This window comes from Sceloporus occidentalis, unplaced genomic scaffold, assembly GCF_023333645.1.
Source record: "Sceloporus occidentalis isolate IW3139 unplaced genomic scaffold, rSceOcc1.0.p SCAF_119, whole genome shotgun sequence".
In the NCBI taxonomy this organism is placed as follows: Eukaryota; Metazoa; Chordata; class Lepidosauria; order Squamata; family Phrynosomatidae; genus Sceloporus; species Sceloporus occidentalis.
The window spans coordinates 1,253,619-1,280,104 of NW_028317099.1; the positions used below are offsets into that span (position 1 = coordinate 1,253,619).

The 26,486-nt window shown below is 40.8% G+C and overlaps 1 protein-coding gene across 1 annotated transcript in view; it reads left to right on the plus strand.

The window, feature by feature from the left end:
- The first annotated feature begins 574 nt into the window (after positions 1–574).
- LOC149282318 (FERM and PDZ domain-containing protein 3-like) overlaps positions 575–26,486 on the plus strand; it is a 216,976-nt gene continuing 191,064 nt past the window's right edge. The window contains exons 1-2 of the mRNA XM_089498372.1: positions 575–698; positions 9,862–9,964. Coding sequence (XP_089354498.1) covers positions 575–698; positions 9,862–9,964 — 227 coding nt within the window. The remainder of the gene's footprint in view (positions 699–9,861; positions 9,965–26,486) is intronic.

Here is a 26,486-nt window from a genome sequence, read left to right on the forward strand (position 1 = left end):
GTTCTGCATCTGAACAGCTAATTAACTGAATTTACTGAGATATTCGTCAAAGGGTTCTTCAAGAGCTTGACAAAGCTATTGTATTGATTTGTATGGTTTATATTCAGGGACACTGTCCTCTGGCTCAGGATTCTATACTACATACTAAATACTATATTTTGACCTCCAAATGTAATAGTTTAGTAGTAATAGATAATATATTTTCATATATACATCTCAGGGGACATCTCTACCAGACAGATCAGACAACATATCATGATAAGGTATGATGCATTAAACAGAGAAGAGCATTTTTACAGTAAGGATGGTAAAGTTCTCAGCTGCTTTATATTTGGAGGTAAAGTAGCTTTTTGAATGAACTAGATTCTCACCTGGCATGTACGGGCATTTATTACTTTGTATTTTAAAATAAATAGTGGTTGATGCAGGGATTTCGTTTGTATGTTTTCGCTTAGACCAACGCAGTTAGGGGTATGTTTGAACTTAATAGATTTAGGTTCTTTTTAGCCATTACCCTAAATGATGCCATTCATGTATTTTCTTTCTACACAGTCATGTGACGCGAACGGGTGCTATGGAATGTGGTCAACTGACCCCTCAATCTGTACGTCAAGTCATCCTTCAGCGGCATCCAAGGGCTGGCTTTGGATTCATAGCAGGCAGTGGACAACCAGTTGTGGTGCGATCTGTTATTTCAGGTGACAACTGGAAACACCTATACTTTGCTGAACTTAAAATTACTAGAACATAATGAATGTATACATTACAGTTAGGTCCATGTATATTTGGACAGTGACACAGTTTTTATGATTTCTACTTTGTATGCCACCATAATGGATTTGAAATAAAGCAATCAAGATGTGAATGAACTGCAGGCTTTTAGCTTATACTTGAGGGTAAGCTGTTTCATTCCCAGGTGTGGGCTGTTTCATTGGCAATGAAGTGAAAAGGCTCTGGAGCTAATTCTGCATCTAGAATTTGCATTTGGAAGATGTTTCTGTGAACTCTAAATATATTGTCCAAGAAGGTGTCAATGGAAGTAAAGCAGACCATTATTACGCTAAACAACAAAACAGAGATCTAGCTGATACAAGTAGGAAAGGCTAAATCAACAATTTGGTACATTCTGAAAAGAAGAAAAACACTGGTGAGCTCATTCACACCAATATGTGGACAAACAGAAGGTAGGAGTGTCATTGTCTACAATCAAGAGAATACGTAAATACAGAGGGTTTACCACAAGGTGCAAACCACTGTTAAGTAGGGCTGCAACTAACGATTATTTTCATAATCGATTAGTTGGCCGATTATTTTTTCGATTAATCGATTAATCGGATAAAAAAAATGAATGTAAATTTTTCATTTATTTAAAATAATGTAATAAACAAATTATATTAAATACAAACAGCATAATAAAAAAACTTTGATAAAATGCATTTCTTGCCTTTATTTCGCAACCAGCCCCCCCAATTTATGCACGTTTGAGCCCAGGCTTGCCACGCTGCCTCCCAGACATGCCACGCTGCCTCCCACATATGCCACTCCACGCTGCCCCCACATATACCACTCCACGCTGCCTCCCACATATGCCACTCCACGCTGCCTCCCACATATGCCACTCCACGCTGCCTCCCACATATGCCACTCCACGCTGCCTCCCACATATGCCACTCCACGCTGCCTCCCACATACGCCACTCCACTCTACCCCCAGATACGCCACTGTGGCCCCAGATCTGCCTTATACACCCTGATACACCACTCCATCCTCCCCAGACATGCCACACTGCCCTCCCCACATATGCCACTCCACTCTACCCCCAGATATGCCACTGTGGCCCCAGATCTGCCTTATACACCCTGATTCACCACTCTGTCCTCCCCAGACATGCCACACTGCCCTCCCCACATATGCCTTATATACCCTATATGCCTTATACCCCCAGATATGTCACTCCGTCCTCCCCAGATATGCCTTATACCCCCCAGATATCTAATAGTCCCCTCATAGAGTCACAGACCATACTTTTATAAATAAGTACTGGGTTAATCTTCACTGCCCCCAGGATTTAGATTCCCCTTAGTTTGCCCCCCTTTATCTCTAACTGCACCTTAAGTTAACTTTAATAAATTAATAAAATTAACCCTCAGTCCTCATCATTAAATTAACCCTAAACACCCCATTAACCATAACTGCCCCTAAATTAACCCTAAAGACCCCATCAACCACAACATCCCCTAAATTAACCCTAAAGACCCCATCAACCACAACAGCCCCTAAATTAACCCTAAACATACCATTAACCAAAACTGCCTCAAATTAACCCCAAACACCCCATTAACCACAGCTGCTCCTAAATTAACGTTAAACACACCATTAACCATAGCTGCCCCTAAATTAACCCTAAACACCCTATAACCATAACTGTCCCTAAATTAACCCTAAACACCCCATTAACCATAACTGCCCCTAAATTAACCCTAAACACCCATTAACCATAACTGCCCCTAAATTAACTCCCACCTCCCCTAACTTTCAGTAGCCCAAATATTAATTTTATACTTACAGTTAGATGAGTGTCACAGCCATGTGGTTCTGGCCTTCTGGGAGAAGGAAGGGGGCGGGGCCAGTTGTCACAGTGATTACAGGGAGGGACTGGTAAGTAGGAGCTGCTGCTGTGAGTCACTAAAACGGATTATATAATGAGGGGTATTTTTCAGAGCGTTTGCTCTGAAAAAACCCTCATTTAATAATCGATAAAAATCGATTCAACTAATCGATAATGAAATTCGTTGGCAACGATTTTCATTATCGATTATTATCGATTTTATCGATTAGTTGTTGCAGCCCTACTGTTAAGCCTTGAGAATAAGAACGCCAAGTATCAAGGTTTCCACTGCCTGCCTGTACAGTGTCTATTGCATGCCTACTGCCATTGCTATTGCAGCCACTATTGGCTGCCCTTCCCTTTCAGGAACACCCCCATTACTTATTATTCGGGGCAGCCGAGGCATGTTGTCTGGATTGCTCTAGCTTGTGCCGTTCCATTTTGACGTATACAGCTCTGCTGTTTCTCTGTTTCCTGGCCCTGTGCTGTTCTGCCAAATTTTACCTGTTTTGACCTGACTTGCCCTGCTCTCGGCTTCCAATTTGGCCCTTGTTCCTGTGATCTTCTGGTGTTGACCTGGCTTGCCTGACTACGTGTGCCCTGCCTCAGGGCTCCCTGCCGTGTGCCCTGCCTAGAGCTTCCAGCCATCTTCCAACTGTCCCGTGTCAGGGGAGTTTCAGCCTTGTGTCCTGTCTGTTCCACAGTCCGTTATCTGAAGTCCGTATACTGACGTGGTGCATCTGTCTTTGTGCCCCAGTCCTGTTTCACCTGTTCTACCAGCACACTTTAATATAGACTGTTTCCTATATACATCCTCGTATATATAGCCTTGTCTTTTTTTTATTTTTTTTATTTGCTTTTTAATTGTATTAATTGTCTGTTACTACCTACCAGTCATGATGCATTGTGGTATACAGTCAGAGTCCCCGGTATCCCCTGCAACTAGGCTCCTACTCAACCTGCTTGCCTGACAATAAGACTTTGCCAGATAACATAAAAATGCCTGCCGAGACAGATGAAACTAGGATTAACTTATAACAGAATGATGGGAGGAAGAGAGTATAGAAAAGGGAAGGAACAGATCATCTTCTGAACCCTACAACATCAGTTGTAAAACATCGTAAAGATACTGTAAAAGGATTAGAATGTGTGGCAGTCGTTCCATTGGAATTAGGCCACTCCGGTTTATTGATAATATGGCTGCTGACAGAAGCACCAGAATGAATTCTCATAATCGGCCAAATGCTGCAAAACCTATAGGATGGTGCTTGACAGTATAGACAATGACACAAAATGTATGGCAAAAGCAACCAAAGAGCTTTTCAAGGCAAAGAAGACAAAACTGAAGACAAAGACCCGCAAACAAGACCTTTGCATTAAATGCCTGGCAAAGCAACTGAGTTTTGTGATGTCCGTGTTCCAGACTTCAGGCAGCCATAACTGCAAAGGATTTTTACCAAGTGTTAAGAATGATCATCTTGTTTTATGATCATGTTGGTTTATTCATTTACTTTTGCGCTCCTGAAAATGTGGAGTATATGAAAATTGCTCTAACTCATAAACCATTCACACAATTTGGATGTAAACACCCTCAAATGAAAACTGACAGTCTACAGTTTAATCACTTATTAATTGCTTATTTCAAATACATTGTGGTAGTGTACAGAACCAAAATTGTGAACATTTTGTTACTGTCCAAATATTTACAGACCTAATTGTAAGTGGAGTATCTCCCCAAACTTTGTAACAAACTTAATGTAGCATCTTAAGTCTAGGCCAATTGTAGAGATGAAGAGCAGTGCAGTAACATTAGGGAAATTCCATGTAAAAGTATATGTACTTTATTTTTAGTAACACACTAAATCATCACTAACATAATTTTTTGTCCAAAAAGAGGGAATAAAACCATCTTTACAATTTTTAGTATAAGTGGATTGATTGAAACTACCTATAACTAGTGTTTTAAGTTTTCATTTAATGTAACTATTTTAGAGATGCACTATATGGACAAAAGTATTGGGACACCTAAGCATTACACCAACAGGGATTTTTATGACCTTGCCTTCTAAATACTTAGACATTAATATGTAGTTGGGTCCCCCCCCCTTTGCAGCAATAATAGCTTCAAATCTCCTGGGAAGGCCTTCCCCTAGTTTTTGGATTGTTTCTGTTGGAACACGCCAAACTAATCCAACCATGCCTTGCCTTGTGCACTGGGGCACAGTGATAGAAATAGAAAAGGGCCTTCCTCAAACTGTTTTCGTAAGGTTGGAAGCATAGCATTGCCCCAAATTCTTCCAAATTGAAGGTGTTTTTCTTCTTGTAAGCCCCATTAATATTTAAGACTGCCCTGTAGGCATTTATTCATACAAATGTAGTTACACAGATCTTTTATTTGTATTTTTTAGTAACTTGTTAATTTAGCTTAACCCCTTGATGACAATTGATGGTCCGAGCACGTCATGCACTAACATCCGGTTAGTGACAATTGATGTGCCAGGACCGTCATGGCTTTAAACGGGTGCAGAAAGAGATCTTTTCGCTTTCTGCACCCAAACGGTGTTGCAGTAATGCCTGGCCCCTCTCCAGGGCATCAAGATCTGCCATACACTGGCGGCGGACGCCCGTTTATAAAAGCGTAGCTGAAATGCCTCAATAGTGAGGCATTCACTGACCCCGAAAACCCACCCTGTGGTGCGCTGCGACCGCTCCGGAGAGCAGTCACAACCGCCACTACGAGATGTTGCCACTCGCAAGATGGCAGCACGTCCTTCACAAAAAATAAGTTGAAAAGTTTCCGAGAGGGTTTCTCCAGACCCTCCTGAGAACTGTGGCTTCACTTGCAAGTTGAATTCAGGTACTGCATTCAACCATCACAATGCTATTAGTAAAATAAATGAAAGCAAAAAAATAAAATACTATAAAAATAATTTCCCACTGAAGGGCCCTCACAAAATAAAATGTGTGTGTGTGTATGTATGTATATGTATGTGTGTATATATATATATATATATATATATATATATATATATAATATATACCGTATTTGCTCGATTAGACAAACGTCCGCTGCAGCAGGAAGGAGGTGAGGCTAGCAGTGGGGGTTGTCTGCTTCCATCGCGCAGACCTTCCCCGGCTGTCAGAGATCAGAGTTCCCCGCACCGGTGCGGGGAACTCTGATCTCTGACAGTCGGGGAAGGTCTGCCCGATGGACGCAGACAACCCCCGCTACTAGCCACGCCTCCTTCCGGCTGCAGCGTAAGTGCGTGGGATCTACACGCTGCCCCAGCTACATGACAGGGAAGTCAGAACCACCGGTACGTTTGGGGGGGGCGGAAGTGTTAAATGGAGGGCATAAGGCATTTCTGGAGGCAGAATGCTCTGTGAAATGCCTTTTAACCCCCTTAATGCCACTCTGCCTCCAGAAATGCCTTTTTAACCCTCTATACGCCACTCTGCCTCCTGAATGCCTTAAACCTCCCTATATGCCACTCTTCCCCATAATATGCTTTTTAACCCTCTAAATGCCAGAGTGGCATATAGGGGTATAAGGCATTTCTGGAGGCAGAGTGGCACATAGGGGGTCAAAAGGCATATCATGGGGGCACAGTGGCATTTAGAGGGTTAAAAGGCATTTCTGGGGCAGATGTGCATAACTGGGGGGCAGGTTGGAAAATAGAAGGAATTTTTCTCAATCATAGCTTTTATTAAAAAAAAAATAGTTTAGATGAATTAACATTTACTGGTAAAACTTTTTTCCTATAGGGTCGTCTTATATTCAGGCTTTTTCTTTTTTTCCTAAATTAATATTCAGATTTGGGGGGGTCGTCTTATAATCAGGGTCGTCTTATAATCGATAATATAACATATAATCATATATATATGAAAATATGTTTTATGAGCAAGTCTTAATATTAGCGCTTTATCTTTACAATTCATACAATTCTTGCATGGAAAGAGTAAAAAATGTATGATTTGCTGGAGTAAATTGAATTGGCTGGGTTCAACAATGTCCCAATTAACACACGGGGGAAGGATAACCACGTCTAATTTCCAATTTGAAAAATGCACATGTCCAAACAACCAGATATGACAGTGACATATACTAGGAGCTGTAAATTCATACCTAAAGTACATGTATGGAAAAATACACACAAAAAATACAACTGCAAACTTTGACAAAGGCTGGTGGTAAAATGTGTGCATGCAAAGAGTTAAAATACCAGCATTTGAAATACCCTGTTGTGTCTAGTTTTCAAAAATATGTTTTTTTGGGCACATTGAATTGGCCAAGAATTGGCAGCGGATCACAATTGAAAATGCATGTGTCCCAAATGTGGCCCATTTGCCCCCAAACAGCCAGGCAAACCCATGCATGGGTGGTATCACTGCACTGTGTTACTACTGAACACATATTGGGGTGTTGTGTTACAGTGACGTATACCAGGACCTGTTAATTCAAACCTGAATTCAAAACACAAAAATATGACTACCTCAAAGTTTGACAAAGACTGGAGATATAATTAGTGCATGGAAAGAGTTAAAATACTAGCATTTGAAATACCTTGGGGCGTCTAGTCTTCAGAAATACCGTCTTTAGAAATATTTTGGTTTTATTTCCTTCTATTTTCCAACATGCCCCCCCAGTTATCTGCCCCAGAAATGCCTTATACCCCCTATATGCCACTGTGCCCCATGATATGCCTTTTAACCCTCTAAATGCCACTGTGCCCCATGATATGCCTTTTGACCCCCTATGTGCCACTCTGCCTCCAGAAATGCCTTATACCCCTATATGCCACTCTGGCATTAAGGGGGTTAAAAGGCATATTGGGGCAGAGTGGCATATAGGGAGGTTTAAGGCATTTCAGGAGGCAGAGTGGCATTAAGGGGGTTAAAAGGCATTTCATAGAATACTCTGCCTCCAGAAATGCCTTATGCCCCCCATTTAACAGTCCCTGCCCCACCCTCCTCCAAATTTACCGGTGCTTCTGACTCCCCTGTCATGTAGCCGGGGCAGCGTGTAGAGCTCTACGCGATTCTTGTAGACAACTTACGTTGCAGCCGGAAGGAGGTGTGGCTAGTAGCGGGGGTTGTCTGCGTCCATCGCGCAGACCTTCCCCGACTGTCAGAGAGAATTCCCCGCACCGGTGCGGGGAACTCTGATCTCTGACAGCCGGGGAAGGTGTGCGCGGTCGACGCAGCAACCCCCGCTACTAGCCACCCCCCCCCCGACCCCGATTATAAGACGAGGGGTATTTTTCAGAGCATTTGCTCTGAAAAAAACCTCGTCTTATAATCGAGCAAATACGGTATATGGTTTGATGGGGTAAATTGCATTGGCCAGCTTCAAACATACCCATAGTGCATGGGAAAGAATTACCAGATTTGGAAAAAACTGGTTTTGAAATACCGAAATGCTCTTTGTACTTATTGCCCCATAGCATGCAGAAAAAAGCAAAAAAACATAAAAACATTGGGTATTTCTAAACTCAGGACAAATAGTAGAATCTATTTAGCAGGTTTTTTCATTAGCGTTTATAGATGAATAAAAGATTTTTCAAGTAAAAGTCAGAAAAAGTATTTTTCTTAATTATACACCATATTTTATACTTTTTTTTTAATAGTAAATGATATGATACAATCAAAATAATGACATCTAAAGAAAGCCCTTCTTATCCCCCCAAAAATAGCCCAATATATAACGTGTGTGCGTTCATTAAACTGGAAACAAGAAAATTACAGCTAAACACGTGCACCACAGGAATGTTAAAAAGCCATTGTCACGAAGGGTACAAAAAAATAAAATCAGCCATTGTCATGAAGGGGTTTAAGTTTTCACATGGATTTGTGTTATAGGAGAATAATAAAATATAACAATGCTTTCATAGAAATATATACCCTTCATTCTTTATATCTGTGGCTTTGCATTTTGCATGTTGGAAATCAGGGCATTCTAATTTAGCTTAGAAAATTATTTATCAAGCTCCTTAGGGGATGGGGTGTGAGCCCAATGCCTCTCCAAATTGTTTATTAAACTCCCTCCTTTTTCATGTTTAGGTAACACGTGCCCCCTGGTTTAATAGTTTAATAACGTTGCTTAATTTTTCTTTGGTAAAGTAGGAATTGATGCCGTGTTTGCACTGTGTAGAAAATGTGCACACACACAAAATAGATACTGATAAAAACTTTTTGCACATTGAAACATTTTATTTCCAAGAGTTTCAAGATTAGCACAACCCTAATGTATCCATTTATAATCACTTAATTTTTTCCTGTTGCATGTTTTATTACCCAATATGCTCGATTATAAGACAAGGTTTTTTCCTTTGTTTTATATTCCAGGTCATCTTCTAATCAGACCTCAAATAGAGGTCTGACTACAAGACTAAGATCCAGATCCCACGCAGTGCTGCAGGGGACCTGGATCCTCCTCTCCGGCAGCCGGTGGAGGTCTGTGCGATCCCTCTGGGGCTTCTATGACATCACATCACCTTCCGGTGCTCATTCATAGAAGCCACAGAGGAAGCGCCGGCAGCAGCGGCAGCGGTTGTCTGCGCGCGTCGCAGACTGCCCCACTAGACACCAAGGATTCTGATGCACAGGGAAAAGTCTAGGGATGCACTGGTCAGGGAAGGGTGAGAGTGGGAATTGGGGGGTTAAAAGGAATATCAGGGAGGCAGAGTGGCATATGGGGGGTTAAAAGGAATATCAGGGAGGCAGAGTGGTGTATAGGAGGTTAAAAGGAATATCACAGAGGCATAGTGGCATGTAGGGGGTTAAAAGGAATATTGGGGAGGAAGACTGACATGTAGCGGGTTAAAAGGAATATCGGGGAGGCAGTGGCATGTAGGGGGTTAAAAGGCATATCTGGGGCAGAGTGGCAAATAGGGGGTCAAGTGGCATATCTGGCAGCAGAGTGTCTTATGGGGGGGTATAAGGCATTTCTGGGGGGCAGATGTGCATAACTGGGGGCAGGTTGGCAAATTAAAAGGAAATTAAAAACAAAACATACATTTTTCTCAATAATTTTCTTTTATTAAATATGAAAAAATAGTTTACATGTGAATTCATATTTACTAGTAAAACTTTTTTTTCCTATAGGGTCGTCTTGTATTCTGGCTTTTTCTTTTCTTCCTAAATTAATATTCAAATTTTGGGGGATCGTCTTTTAATCAGGGTCGTCTTATAATCGAGCAAATAAGGTATTTTGTTCCTGCCATTGCATAAATTTTCCTAATGCCTCATTGCAGGAGGTCCATCGGAGAATAAACTGGTCTCAGGAGATGAGATATTGGCAATTAACAAAGAAGATGTGAGTGAGGCTTCAAGAGAGAGATTCATTGAATTGGTGAGGTAAATATTTTTAAATGGACTGTAGAGTTGTGCAGATTTCAGATGTGAAAACCTATGCATTTTATGGGTTGTTTTTTTTTTTTTGCAATTTTAAATTCTTTTAAACCAATAAAATGCAATGTTTAAAAGGCTACTATGGTATTCTATAGGGCTGAAACAACTAATCGATAAAATCGATAATAATCGATAATGAAAATCGTTGTCAACGATTTTCATTATCGATTAATCGAATCGATTTTTAGCGATTATAAAAAGAGGTTTTTTTCAGAGCAAATGCTCTGAAAAACTCCTCTCCTTATATAATCCGACCTCAAACAGAGATCGGATTATAATACTAGAATCCAGATCCCCCGCAACTCTGCAGGGGACCTGGATTCCCCTCACTGTCGGCCGGTCTCTCACTTCCGTCTCTCTCCCCCCTCCCATACACCCCTCTGACTCCTCCCCCCTCCCATACATCACTGCCTCTCTTCCGACTCGTTACTGACAGGCACTTTCACTGCAGCCTCAGCGTAAGTGAAGGGCAGTAACGGAGGCTGGCTGTGCGCATCGTGCAGACCCCCACCGGCTGACAGAGAATCATCCTCTCTGTCAGCCGGTGGGGGTCTGTATCGCACAGACAGCCTCCGTTACTCACCTTCACTTACGCTGAGGCTTCTATGAAGCTGCAGTGAAAGTGCCTGTCAGTAACGGAGCCGGGTAGAGAGGCAGAGCGGTGTATGGGAGGGGGGAGGAGTCAGAGGGGTGTATGGGAGCCACCCTCCCACACACCACTGTGGCTCCTCCCCCTCCCATACGCCACTCTGCCTCTCTACCTCTCTACCTGGCTCCCTGGTGTCTTGTGAACCTCCGTTGCTGACAGGAGGCAGAGTGGAGTATGGGAGGGGGGAGGAGGCAGAGTGGAGTATGGGAGGGGGGAGGAGGCAGAGTGGTGTATGGGAGGGGGGAGGAGCCAGAGTGGTGTATGTGAGGGGGAGGAGCCAGAGTGGTGTATGGGAGGGGGGAGGAGCCAGAGTGGAGTATGGGAGGGGGGAGGAGGTAAAGTGGTGTATGGGAGGGGGGAGGAGGCAGAGTGGAGTATGGGAGAGGGGAAGAGGCAGAGTGGAGTATGGGAGGGGGGAGGAGGCAGAGTGGTGTATGGGAGCGGGAGGAGGCAGAGTGGTGTATGGGAGGGGGAGGAGCCAGAGTGGTGTATGGGTGAGTTATAGTGGTGTATGGGGGGTATTATGAATTTCAGGGCATATAGGGGGTATAAGGCATATCAGGGGGTATAAAACATATCTGGGGGTAAAAGGTACATGGGGGGCTCAGTTGCATATCACTGGCATATAAGGAGTATAACGCATATCAGGGGCACAGTGGCATATCAGGGGGCACAGTGGAATCTGGCATATAAGAGGTATAAGGCATATATGGGGGCAGAGTGGCAAGCTGGGGGTCAGATGTGTATAACCAGGGGCAGTTTGGTAAATAAAAAAAAATTTAAACAAGGCTTTCTTCTCATAGTTTTTATTAAATATGAAAAATAGTTAACATATGAATTAATATTTACTAATAACTTTGCATTAAAACCTAGTTTGAGAAACACAGTTTGGGTTCTTGTAGGTCTTATTATTATGTCAGTAAAATAAGAAGGTGAATAGAGAGAGAGAGAGGCCATTGCAATAAAGAGATGAAAGTGTAAATTGTAAGTTTTTTATTATATTATTTTAAATTGAAAACAAATTGAATTTTTTTATCCGATTAATCGAAAAAATAATCGGCCAACTAATCGATTATTAAAATAATCGTTAGTTGCAGCCCTAGTATTCTAGGCATATTGTTTTGCTTTAAAAGTATTTCTACATAGTAAAGATTTGAATTGTTACTTGATTTGGGGAATGTCTTAATTTGAGTTGGCTAAATCCAAGTGTGTTAACTTGAAACCTTAGGAGTCTGGTAATGTCTGTGCCCATGCATGGCCTCCAGATTACCTCGCTGGCTATGATTTTTCAGTTGGATGATGTTGAAAGTTTGGAATTCTATCAGGTTCTGTTTGTTAGCAAAAACATCAACTAACAATGCAAGTACGGTAGTGGATGATATTTATTTTCCTCACTGTTTTGTCTGGGGCCCAAATAACTTGCTCCACCTCCTCACCTTGTATAGTTAGAGGTGGGGTAAGACAATGTCTCAACATGTCATACTGTTGACAAGTTAATACCTTTTCCCACCCTGCTGCGCACAAGGTGGGAGAACAGCAGGCAGTACTGGGCATTCCTCCTTCTGGATGGACCCTTTCCCCACCGTCTCTTGAATGGCGTGGGGAACTAGAAGGTAGCAGATACTAATTCCATGCTGATTATGGCAGGGGTTAGAACAGGGTGAACTTTGAGAGAAATGCAAAACTATTGCTTAACGTGCACAAATTCAAACTAGAATTAAACTTGAGAGCTAAAAAAACCATTCTTATTGTTTTGTTTATTTTAAATATCCAGCCTTCAGGTAGCCAACTCAGAATGCTCTTCAAGATGCGCTTAGTGAATACAGAGTAGCTTTTTATTATACATGTGCCTGCATTTTCATTAGAAAGACCAGGAATGGGATTAATTTGTGACAACCTGGCCTTTATTGAATAAAGTTATGTTTTTCTATTTCCTGAAATATTTGAGGTTTATCATAACATTTACTTTAATTTTATAGTATCAAACATTTTGTAATTACTGGATCAAATTCAAATACCCATATTTTTACAAATTACTAACTCCACTGCTCCATGGGTTTGTCGGGAAGATAAGTGATGTCTCTTGTAACCAGCCCAGCCAACAAAACCTCCATAGTATCACTTGTTCTTAAGAGTATGCAAGTCGAGGTCAGCAACAGGTTAACAGGACAAATACATAAGCTAGTTAATGACAATTGACATGCTAGGACACTCATGGCTTGTTGTTGAAATGTCTCGATAGCGAGGAGAGGGGTCAAAACCGTCACTGCGAGTGATTTTGCCACTCACAAGATGGCGCGCGTCCTTTCAAAAAATAGACCCTCCTCTGGCTCCACTGGAGAGAACTCTGGCTCCACTTGAAACCATGCAAGTCAATGGAGCCCAGCTTTCTAATCACAATGTGATTAGTAAAATAAATGTAAACAAATATATATATATATATCTTTAAAAAAATAACAATAGTTAAAAAGAAAATGTAAAAAATGGTAACATTTTACCAAAAAAATGTTTACAAAGAAAAAAGGCCAAAAATCAGTAATAAAATTTGCGCTTTATTTTCTCGCATGAAAAGGGTTAAACTACCGGCATGTTATATGCCCCGGAGGTGTCTATTTAAAAAAGAAAAAAATAATTCGATGGGGTAAATTGAATTGGCTAGGTTCAACAATGTCCCAATTAACACAGGGGGACGGATGACCACATGTCTGATTTTCAATTTTAAAAGATGCACACATCCCAAATGTGACCTTCTAGCCCCTAAACAACCCGGCAAACCCATGCATGTGCACTGTACTCAGGAGATGTTGCTGAACACATATTGGGGTGTTGTGTGACATATACCGGGAGCTGTAAATTCATATCTAAAGTACAACGTGTGTGGGGAAAAATGCACACAACAAATACTACTGTAAACTTTAACAATGGCTGGTTTGAAATTTGCATGTTTGCAAAGAATTAAAATACCAGCATTTGAAATACCCTAGAGTGTCTAGTTTTCAAAAATATAGGGTTTGAATTGGCCAGGCTCAAAGATGTACTAATTAGGGCATGGGCAGTGCATCACCAAATGTCAAAGTTGAAAAATGTGCATGCCCCAAACGTGGCCCTTTTGCCCCCAGCCAGGCAAACCCATGCGTGGGTGGTATCGCTGTACTCGGGAGATGTTACTAAACACGTATTGGGGTGTTGTGTGACATATACCAGGACCTGTTAATGCATACATGAAGTAAAATGTGTGTGTGTAAAACAAAAAAATTACTACCACAAAGTTTGACAAAGACTGGTGGTAGAATTAGTGCATGGAAAGAGTTTAAAATACTAGCATTTGAAATACCATGGGGTGCCTTTAAACATATATGGTTTGATGGGGTATTTGATGGTTTGATGGGGTATTGCATTGCATTGGCCAACTTCAAAGATACCCGAAATGGCACATGGAGGAAGAATTACCAGATTTGGAAAAAATGGTTTTGAAGTAGCAAAACGCTACTTGTACTTATTGCCCCATAACTTGCAGAAAAAAACATGAAAACATTGGTGTTTTTAAACTCAGGAGAAATAGTAGAATCTACTTTTTTCATAATGAATTATATGATACAGTCAAAATAATGACATCTAAAGAAAGCACTTAACTTATACCTCCCAACATTTTTAAATGTGAAAGAGGGACGCTTTTTTTTTTTTTAAATTCTCACGGAACTCACCGATACAAGCGATTGCACTTTGCAATGTCGCGCTTGTATCACCACATAAAACACGCTTCATTTTTGTCAGCACAGTCATGCATATTAAAAATAACGAACACATTGAACTGAATTCCCATGAGGCTCAGCCAGACATACTGCTTCTATGAAGCTGGCTGAGCGTCATGGGAAGTGCAGCAGTAAAGCTGCAGATGCTAGCTGTGAACTAAAATTCCCATGATTCTCAGCCAGCCAGGTGTTCACCATAATGCTGGCTGAGCATTATTGGAAGAGTAGTCCACAGCAGCAGAGATTTTTTTTAATTAAAAAAAGGCTAATGTTAGCCTCCCTCCCAGGACAGGATCAATGCTCCATCAAAAGGAAGCTAGGAGTAATACTGGTATATAAAAGTCTCTGATAACATGACTGAGCAAACCTAAGCAATGATCACAGGGGACATTGGGAGACAGAAACCGCAGCTACTAAAGACCCTCCTGATGGCAACGAGGGTAGGAGGTGATTCCTGACATTATTGATATTCTGACAATATGTATGCAGCCCTGGGTACATTAACAGGTGCCTTGGAACAACATAAGTGGCCTAGTCCTGACTTAAATCTGATTAAGATGCTGTAGCATGGCCTTCTGTCCTTCCGGGTGACATCGGCAGTGACGTGACCCGGAGGGAAACGCGCGATTAACGTTTAAAAATGTAACAGTTACATCAGATCGGGCAGCAGAAAGCCGGCGATGCTGGCTTTTGCTGTCAGGGGTTTCCAGCCTGATCTCCCGTGCAGTGGCAGGGAAGTGTCCCTGCTGCTGCAAGAAGGGCGTACCGGTATGTCCATAGGGGATTCTTGGGATGTGTTTTTTGGGGAATTGGCCAGGCTCACAGGATCACCATTAAAAAATGTGCATGTCCCTAATGTGGCCCTTTTGCCCCTAATCAGCCAGGCAAACCCATGCATGGGTGGTATCACTGTACCAAGGAGATGTTACTAAACACATATTGGGGTGTTGTGTGACGGTGACATATACCAGGACCTGTAAATTCATGCTTGAAGTAAACTGTGTGTGGGGAAACACCACCAAAACATGTAAAAATACATTAACATACCGTATTTGCTCGATTATAACACAAGGTTTTTTCCAGAGCAAATGCTCAGAAAAATACCCCTCGTCTTATAATCGGGGTGGTCTTATAATCAGACCTCAAATAGGTCTGACTGTGAGACTAAGGTCCAGATCCCCCGCAGCGATGCAGGGGACCTGCATCCTCCTGTGTTATGCCCCCCCCAACTTACCGGTGCTTCTGAGTCCCCGGTGCTTAGTCCGGGCAGCGTGTAGAGCTTTACGTGTAGAGTTCCAGCAAGGACAAATGACAGCCTAATCAAAATTAGATCTTGGCCCCTAGTATGGACACTAGACATACTTCCTATCATTAGATTTATTCCTTCTCTGTTCATCTCAAGCTTCAAAGATGACCCAGAGTTGATATATGTGGAGTGAGGACGTGCCTATCTCGACATTCTGAAGTTATTATAGTTTAAAGGATTTAAAGAACCCCGTACTACCGTTGTCCTTTAAAATGTCGAGATTCTGCTCCTCTTAGTGTAGTTTAAATAACGGCCGTAGCAACAAAAGAATTAAATCAATGAAAATGTTTGTATTGTGCACATTTTTTTTTTCTTTTGTTGAATGTTGTATTTGTTTGGTATTCAGTTGAATGGACGAAATGGTAAAATTTGGCACAAGTCTAATATTAAGAAATGGGAAAGCACACGCTACAAATAGAGTACAAATATGGCAATTAAAGCCGTTTAGATGCAATTGTCAAAGTCTGAGGTATTGAGTCATAAGTAGCAAGTGTAGCATATCTATCTATTCCAAATAATTAATAAATGCAAGAATTATCTCTGTGGTGAGCACAGGAGAGAAATAAAGATTCTCTTTTTGGACTGGTATTGTTCCACAACACAAGGGGGAGGTCACTTATGGGTCCTATAGGCACGCCCTCACTCCCCCACCCCCTTACCTGAACTGTAGATGTCTCACTTGCAGACTTCCGCAGGGTCCCTGCTGTTTCCGTTGCGAACAACTTCTCTTGTTGTCGTCCCAGGGGAGGAAGAAGGAATGGAACAGAGTCATGTGCATGCATTCATGTGACTCTGCAAGAGGCGCTACTCGCGCACTGTGCGACCAACGCACAGGTAAGCAGCCTGGCCCCTGCGGACGATTATTTTTAGCTGTTTCTTTTTATTTCTGCATTTTGCCGATAATGCCCTTTTTTGGCTACCGATATATCGGTGAATTCCTCGAAATTCTTTATAAATTGGGAAGAGAGTAAGAAACCCAGGGAATATATGAAACTCTAAGTGATGTAAATTGTAAGCCTTCTCATCAAACCTTGCCTCATAGAATATTACTTAATATAACACTGTTATGGCACCTCATACACTGATAACTTTGGATTCATCAGGTCCTTCAAGTCATCAACTAGTGCTGCAACAATGAATCAATAACATCGAGAATCGATTATGAAAATCGTCCATAATTTTCATAATTGATTAGTTGAATTGATTTTTATTGATTTATAAAATTAGTTTTTTCAGAGCAAATGCGCTGAAAAACTCCTTCTATAATCCGACCTCTAATAGAGATCGGATTACAACACTAGAATCCAGATCCCCCGCAAAGCTGCAGGAGACCTGGATCCTCTCTGCCACCCGGTGAGTGTCTGTGCAAAACGCGCAGACATCCTCCGCTTCTCCCCTCCACTTCCGCTGGGGCTTCTATTATTGAACCCGGCGTCACGTGACCTTCCAGTGCGGCTTCCATCATGGAAGCCCCAACGGAAGTGGAGGGGAGAAGTGGCTGCCTGCGTGCATCGCACAGACCCCCACCGGCTGACAGAGAGGATCTAGGTCCTGCAGGGGCGCTGCAGGGGATTTGGATATTAGTGCGCGATGTGCGCAACCTCCGCTACTTCCCTTCACTGCCACTTCCACATGCCCCACCAGGGGTTAATATATCAACAGAAGAAAAACAGGACAAGTAAGTACCACTGGGTAAGCTAAGCCTGGAGTATTATATTTATTTTTATGCTTATTTGCCCCGTGTTTCTTTTGTTGATATATTAACCCCTGGCGGGGCAGGTAGAATTTTTTCGGGATCTATTAATTATGTGCATTCTTTAATTTGTGTTTTGTATTTTTTGATTGCTGTAATATTTGATTTATTGTTTATATTGTCCATATATTTTTATATATTTATATTGTATTGTGTATTGTTTGTTTTTGTCTATTTATTAAAGCATATATTTTCATGCCTATTTTAGCGATGTCAGTTTTTCTTATATCGGGGGGGCATAAGACATATCAGTGGGCACAGTGGCATAAAGGGGCTATAAGGAACACCAGGGGGCACAGTGGCATAAAGGGGCTATAAGGCATATCAGGGGGCACAGTGGCATAAAGGGGCTATAAGGAACACCAGGGGGCACAGTGGCATAAAGGGGCTATAAGGAACACCAGGGGGCACAGTGGCATAAAGGGGCTATAAGGCATATCAGGGGACACAGTGGCATAAAGGGGCTATAAGGCATATCATGGGGCACAGTGGCATAAAGGGGCAATAAGGCATATCAGGGGGCACAGTGGCATTTTAGAATTTGCCATATTTATCCCCAAACAGCACAACACGAGTCAACTTTGTCCCCAAACAGCCCAGCCTGTGCCATCTTTGTCCCATAAACACCCTGCCTATGCCATCTTGGTCCCAAGGCTCAAACACTCTGTTTGTTTCCAAAATTATACATCTGATACACGCAAACACTTTTACAGTCACTCACTATTTACATAATTCATTCACAGAGTGGCCTATAGGAAGTATAAGGCATATCTGGGAGGTAGAGCGGCATATAGGGGGTTAAAAGGAATATCTTATTTTTGTTTATGTGAATTAATACTCATTATAGTTGTAGGTTTAGATAAGCTCAAATAAATGTTCCCCATGTATAAAGATTTCTCTTATGTGGTTATGTGAGGTTATAGTAAACTAATATTATGCATTATTAATATTTATTCTATTTTTAATTTATTTATTTTATGTGAATAAAGTAACAATCATTATAAATGTAGGTTTAGATAAGCTCAAATGTCCTCCTTATATAAAAATGACTATTAAGTGATTATGTGAGGTTATATATAGGGCTGAAACAACTAATCGATAAAATCGATAATAATCGATAATGAAAATCGTTGTCAACGATTTTCATTATCGATTAATCGAATAGATTTTTATCGATTAAAAAAAGTTTTTTTTCAGAGCAAATGCTCTGAAAAACTCCTCTCCTTATATAATCCGACCTCAGAGATCGGATTATAACACTAGAATCCAGATCCCCCGCAATGCTGCAGGGGACCTGGATTCTCCTCACTGTCGGCCGGTCTCTCACTTCCGTCTCTCTCCCCCCTCCCATCTGCCTCCTCCCCCCTCCCATCTGCCTCCTCCCCCCTCCCATACATCACTCTGCCTCTCTACCCGGCTCAATTACTGACAGGCACTTTCCCTGCAGCTTCATAGAACCCTCAGTGTAAGTGAAGGGCAGTAACGGAGTCTGTCTGTGCGATGCAGACCCCCACCGGCTGACAGAGGATCATCCTGTGAACCTCCGTTGCTGACAAGACACCAGGGAGCCGGGTAGAGAGGCAGAGCGGGGTATGGGAGGGGGAGGAGTCAGAGGGGTGTATGGGAGCCACCCTCCCATACACCACTCTGGCTCCTCCCCCTCCCATACGGCACTCTGCCTCTCTACCCGGCTCCCTGGTGTCTTGTCAGCAACGGAGGTTCACAGGAGGCAGAGTGGAGTATGGGAGGGGGGCAGGAGGCAGAGTGGAGTATGGGAGGGGGGAGGAGGCAGAGTGGTATATGGGAGGGGGAGGAGCCAGAGTGGTGTATGGGAGGGGGCAGAGTGGAGTATGGGAGGGGGAGGAGCCAAAGTGATGTATGGGAGGGGAGGAGGCAGAGTGGTATATGGGAGGGGGAGGAGGCAAAGTCATGTATGGGAGGGGAGGAGCCAAAGTCATGTATGGGAGGGGGGAGGAGGCAGAGTGGAGTATGAGAGGGGGGAGGAGCCAGAGTGGTGTATGGGAGGGGGAGGAGGCAGTGGTGTATGGGAGGGGGAGGAGCCAGAGTGGTGTATGGGTGAGTTATAGTGGTGCATATAGGCATATCAGGGGTCATAAACATATCTGGGGGTAAAAGGTATCAGGGGGCTCAGTGGCATATAGGGGGTATAAGGCATATCGATATTACGCATATCAGGGGGGCATAAAACAAATCTGGGGGTAAAAGGTATATCAGAGGGCTCAGTTGCATATCACTGGCATATAAGGAGTATAAGGCATATCAGGGGCACAGCGGAATCTGGCATATAAGAGGTATAAGGCATATATGGGGGCAGAGTGGCAAGCTGGGGGTCAGATGTGCATAACTGGGGGCAGTTTGGTAAATAAAAAAAATGTAAACAAGGCTTTTTTCTCAGTTTTTATTAAATATGAAAAATAGTTAACATATGAATTAATATTTACTAATAACTTTGTATTAAAACCTAGTTTGAGAAACACTGTGTTTGGATTCTTGTAGCTTTTATTATTATGTCAGTAAAATAAGAAGGTGAATAGAGAGAGGCCATTGCAATAAAGAGATGAAAGTGTAAATTGTACGTTTTTTATTGCAATTTTTCTTCAATTTAAAATAATGTATTTTTTTATCCGATTAATCGATTAATCGACAAAATAATCGGCCAACTAATCGATTATTAAAATAATCGTTCGTTGCAGCCCTAGTTATATAGTTAGATATTATTATGCATTACTGGAAATTATAGACCTGTGAGCTTAACTTCTGTGGCCAGAAAAGTATTTGAAGGGTTATTTGAAGTTATTCCCTTTGTAATTAGTGCCTTGCTACAGATTAAGAAAAAAAGAGAGGGGTGGCTGTTCAAAATAATTTGGCTGTTAAAACTAGATACCAAGAATTAGATGAACATGCTAGGTTTATTGTTCTTATTGCGGGAATCAACAAGTTATATACAATGTAATGTATAAGCTTCCACAAAACGTATCTCAAAAGATCTGGATAAGGCAGGTGGTTTTGGGGGACTATAACTGTGTTATGGATCCCCCAAGGGACAAATCTCCTCCTGGCTTGGTGCACACGGAAATAATATTATCTTTATGATATATTTAGAAAAATAGCCCAAAGTTTTTTTCTTTTTGACACCTGACTGATATTTCATTCTGTAGAAAGAGACTTTTTTTGGTAAAATACACTGCTCCTATTCCAGAATAGACAATGTACTAGGAGACCTAACAGTTGTCGAAAATGTAAAGATCTTCATAAAAGAACTTATTTGATCAGATCATAATGCAGTCTTTCTGGATATAAGCAAAGAATTTGATCGACCGAGGCCAGGCTAGAGACTTATTGACTCACTTATGGTAAAAAAAAAGAGCTATGTAAATAAGCAAATGGAAATCTGGAATATTTAAAAAAATAGAGCATGACAAGTTGCTTACGAAAAGAAAAAAAAAAACCAAATGATCTCTATCAAAAATATACAAAGAAGCCAATCTGGTCCAGTCTCCAGAAAAGTTCAGTCAGTCCTTTAATTCCTTTTATAGTAAGCTATATAATTTAACCCTCACGAGTAGATATATGCAGTTACCTAAAATTACCTCTGCCCAATTGGACTCAATAAACGTACCCCTGAACTTAGAGGAAGTAGAACGTGTACTTGAAAAACTAATGACCAGTAAAATGCCGGGCCCAGATGGCTTCAACTATCTGTTCTACAAAACTTTGAAGAATTATATTGTCAAAAGTCTGACCGTGGCTTTCAATTTCATTGTTAATAGGGCTAGAGCCCCAGAAGAATTGTTGAGAGCAAATATTACACCTATTTTAAAGCAGGGTAAGGATCCACTCAAAGTACAGAATTATAAAAATAAATGCAGTTGTCTTGGCCAGCAGATTTTTTAAAAAGTGATTACCTCAATAGTGGACCAGGACCAGGACCAGGCGGGGTTTGTCCCCAAAAGATTCTCCTTTAACAACATTAGAAGAATTTATAGATGCTCTAGATCTGAGCAACAAAAATAAGACCCCTTTCATGACACTCGCCTTAGATGCCGAAAAGGACTTTGACTGAATCACTTGGGGCAATTGGCTTTGGGAGACTCCTTTCAGATTCAGTGATGGCATTTATACACCTTACCATCAACACGAGTAAGGTGCTCGGGGTTTATGTCGGAGAGATTTAAAGTTTAAACGGTGTTGCTGTAATGCCTCGATGTCGAGGCATTCAGCAACACCGAGATCGGCATGACGGGCCATGTCTGGCCCCTCCCCGGGGCGTCAACATCCGCCATACATTGTGTGGCGGTGGACGCCCGTTTTAAATCACCTCCTAAACTTCAATGGTGTCGCTGGAATGCCTCGATCAGGAGGCATCCAGTGACACAAAATACTTACCCCGGAGAGCGGAAAAAAAGCCCCAAAAAAGCGCACTTCCCAAATGTGGCCTTTTAACCCCAAACAGCAGTCAAACCCATGCATGGGTGGTGTCACTGTACTCGAGAGATGTTGTTGAACACTGTTGTGGTCGAGGCCTGTTTTATGCAAAATTATGCTAATATTTAAATACACAATTTAGACAAAACACATCTAACAATACAACAATAAATTTGAATCAGGAATACAGTTAAATTATGTAAAGACGAATACCAACAGATGTTATGATATATAATGATATACTTTATTAATACCTCTAGCGGTAAAAACAATATATCGAAAAAGGTTACCATAACAAAGTTACAGTTAGTCAACAATTATATTCTAATAACATTGTAATAACATATGTACTTAACTTCAGAGAGTATCAGCATTTCAAATGACTCCTTTGGTGTTCAGTTTCCAAAATGGCTCTAGATACCAGGATCATATAGAAGACTTTAAAGGATTCTTTCAGTAGTTGTTTTCTAATTCTTAGTTACAATACTAGGCACTAAACTAGTCCTAGCTTCTTGGCACTTAACTAACCCAAGATGGAAGAGCAGCTTTCTATTTCATACTTTTCTCTGGCAAACTTTCACAGCTCCCTTAGCTTCTGCCATGCTGCTTCCTTCCTGTCCTTCCAGTCTCCTCTGCTCCTCCCCCTTCTTCCTGGAGTTCCTGATATCCCATTGTTCCAGGTATAGCCCACATGGCTTTTCATGTAGGTAGCCATTATCTATGGTCTTAGATAAACAACAGATGTACACATCATCACTCACTCTCTAGTGCTACCTGGTGGTAGAGTTAAGGCACTTCTTAAACAATAGAACTAATTGGTATTGTAATGTATGCCACAGTTAGGGGAGTGGTTTATCCAAAGGGAGATACAGATATTGCGTCTGTGACGTGAATCACTAATAATGGACGACACAATCCATGTCCACTACAAACACATATTAGGGTGCTGTTTGATAGTGACGTATACCTGGAGCTATAAATGTATACCCAAAGTACAATTTGTGTAAAAAAAAAAGTGTGGCAAAGGCTGGTGGTAGAATCTCATGCATGGAAAGGGTTAAAATACTAGCATTTGAAATACCTTGGGGTGTCTAGTTTTCAAAAATATATGGTTTGATGGGGTAAATTGAATTAGCCGGCTTCAAAGATGGTCCTATTAGGACATGGGGCAGAATGACCAGATGTAAAAGTTCCAAGTTAAAAAATGTGGACTTCCTAAATGTGGCGTTTTACCTCCCAAACAACCCGACAAACCCATGCATGGGGGGGTATGACTGTACTCGGGAGATGTTGCTGAACACATATTGGGGTTGTTTGAAAGTGATGTATACCAGGAGCTGTAAATCCATACCTGAAGAGCAATTTTAGTGATAAAAAACACAAAATAAATTACTACCACAAAGTTTGACAAAGACTGGTGGTAGAATTAGTGCATTGAAAGACTTAAAATTAGCATTTGAAATACCTTGGGGTGTCTAGTTTTCAAAAATATATGATTTGATGGGGTAAATTGCATTGGCCGGCTTCAAAGATACCAGAAATGGCACATGGGGGGAAGAATTACCAGATTTGGAAAAAATGGTTTTGAAATAGCAAAACGCTACTTGTACTTAATGCTCCATAACGTGCAGAAAAAATAAAAAAAACACAAAAACATTGGGTATTTCTAAACTCAGGACAAATAGTAGAATATATTTAGTAGGTTTTTTCATTAGCTTTTTTGGATGAGTAAAAGATTTTTGGGGTAAAAGTCAGAAAATGTGGGTTTTTTTACATTTTTCATCATATTTTATTATTTTTTTTATGGGAAATTAGATAATATGATTAAAACAATGGTATCTGAAGAAAGCCCTTCTTGTCCTGAAAAAAACAACATATAATTTGTGTGGGTTCACTAAATGAGTGAAGAGAAAATTACATCTAAACACGAACACCGCAAAAGTGTTAAAACAGCCTCGCTCCCAATGGTACAAAAGGTAAAACACAGCCTGGTCCTTAAGGGGTTAATATAGCGATCGGCACTCTGCAAGGATGCCCATTATCCCCCATTCTCTATAGCCTTATGATTGAACCTTTGGCTATTGCCATATGAAATAACCGTAAGACCAGGGGAATTGTAACAACACAGGCTGATGTCAAAATACATATGTATGTGGATGACATCCTGATAACCTTGGAGAACCCACTCAGATCAGTGAAAGAAGTACTAGAGGAAACTGGAAGATACAGTAGGGTGTCTAGTTATAAACTAAATCTAGAGAAATCAATAGCAATGACAAGACGTGCCCGCTGAAGATAAAACTAAAATTGCTCAATTGTTTGGTTTTCCAATTGGCAAAAAAAAAATAGTATGGGTGTCAGACCTTAATAAGGTTGTAGAGGTGATTTTTTTGCCCTTACTGAAACAATCTAACAAAAACCTGCACGATTGGAGGAAAGCAGAAATCTCGTGGTAGGGGAGGATAATTAAACATCCCCCCGCTCTGGCTAAAAATGGTTCAAATGTAATTTTCCAACTTTATATGGTTGGGCAAGAGACCAAGGATAAATAAGACTGATTTCCCTTGAGCCCAACCAAGGCTGGTTGGGTACACGGAATATACAGGAACTTTCACAGGCCAGTATGTTGTCACATGCTCTAATAAAACAAAAGACAACTATGAGATCAGAGAGATGGTACCATATAAAACAAGACATATATGAATGTGATAAAGTCCTAGCAGTCTTTTGAATGACAAAGACAAAACTTCAACAGGAAAGAAAGAAGTGTCCAAGATCTTGGATCATATACTTTAGGGATTCTCTCAGTTCAGGCAATTACAGGCCAGTAAGCTTAACATCGGTAGTGGGTAAATTATTTGAAGGGTTGCTAAAGGACATATCTTGATCCAGATCAAAATTAACAGTCTCAAGAATTTTGGAATCGTCTAAAATATTGTGCTGGGAAGCAGGTAGAGAACAGGCAAATTTCCAGATTAAAATGGAGCGAGTTATAACAGCTGAGAACACACTATCCTTTGATAAATATAAAAACTGGATGAACTGGATCATTACATTGACAGACACTTATAACCTAAATAATCTATACAGAATGTTTTATAGACGTTTCATACAGGCACAAAAAGAGGGATGGTGCTCTCCCCATTTATGTTTTCTTATGACCAATGTTATATGTTGTATGTTGTTATATGTTTGGTGCAGGGGTATATCCTTTTAATAAATGGTATAGACCCTGGATAATATAAGATTAAATGTATAGGAATTTATATTATGTTTTACTGGCAGATATAAGGACTTGATAGTTTCTTCTGTTTCACTCTTTAGTTTGTTTTATATGCTATGCCAAGTGGTATTTGATGTATGTCTTTTTTTAATTAAAATAAATAAAATACCACCAGTTGAAGTACCCTGGGGTGTCTTGTTTTCAAAAATATATGGTTTGATAGGGTAACTTGAATTGGTCAAGTTCAAATATCTCCCAAATAGGACATGGGCACAGGCTGACCAGGTGTCAAAATTCCAATTTTAAAAGAAATTGAGATGCGCATGTCCCAAATGTGGCCTTTTAGCCCCCAACAAACCTATGCATAAGTATCACTGTACTCAGAAGATGTTGAACACGTTTTGGGGTGTTGTCTGGCTGTTACATATACCAGGAGCTGTAAATTCATACCTGAAGTTCAATGTGTGGAAAAAAACCCACAAATTTTGACAATGGCTTGTGGTAGAATTCATGCATGGAAAGTTTTAAAATACCAGCATTTGAAATACCCTGGGGTGTCTAGTTTCCAAAAATATATCGTTTGATAGGGTAAATTGATTTGGCCAACATCAGAGATGTCCCAAATTGTATATGGGAACAGGCTGACCAAGCTGAAAGTCTCTTTCTACAGAATGAAACAACCCAACAAACCCATGCATGAGTGGTATCACTGTACTCGAGGGATAATGCTGAACACATATTGGGGTGTTTGGCAGTGACATATACCATGAGCTGTAAATTCACACCTGAGCTACAAATATTACCACAAATTTTGACAAAGGCTGGTGGTAGACTTAATGCAATTAATTAATTCCATTAATGAAAATGGTTAAATTACTTAATTACATTTGAAATACCCTGGGGAAGTTTGATAGGGTAGCTTGAAATGGCAGGATAACCAGCTTTAAAAAAAAATGGTTTTGAAACAGCCACTAGCTACTTGTACATATTGTACTATAACTTGTAAAAAGGGGCAAACAAACATAATATTTAAATTTCTAAACTCAGGAAAAATATAAAAATATATTTAGCAAAAAGCATTTAGAATTTTTAAAATAAAAGCAGACTTTTTTTTTACCATATTTAAATCATTTGTTAATTTTTAATATTTTTTTTAAAATAAATTAGATATGATCAAAATAATGTTGTCTAAGGAAAGTCCTTCTTGTCCTGAAAAACCCCCAATATATAACTTGTGTGAGCACACTAGATGAGAGAGAGAAGAACATTATAACTAAACAGCAACACTGCAAAAAAGCTAAAATGGCCATTCTCATGAAACGTACTACAAATAAAAAGT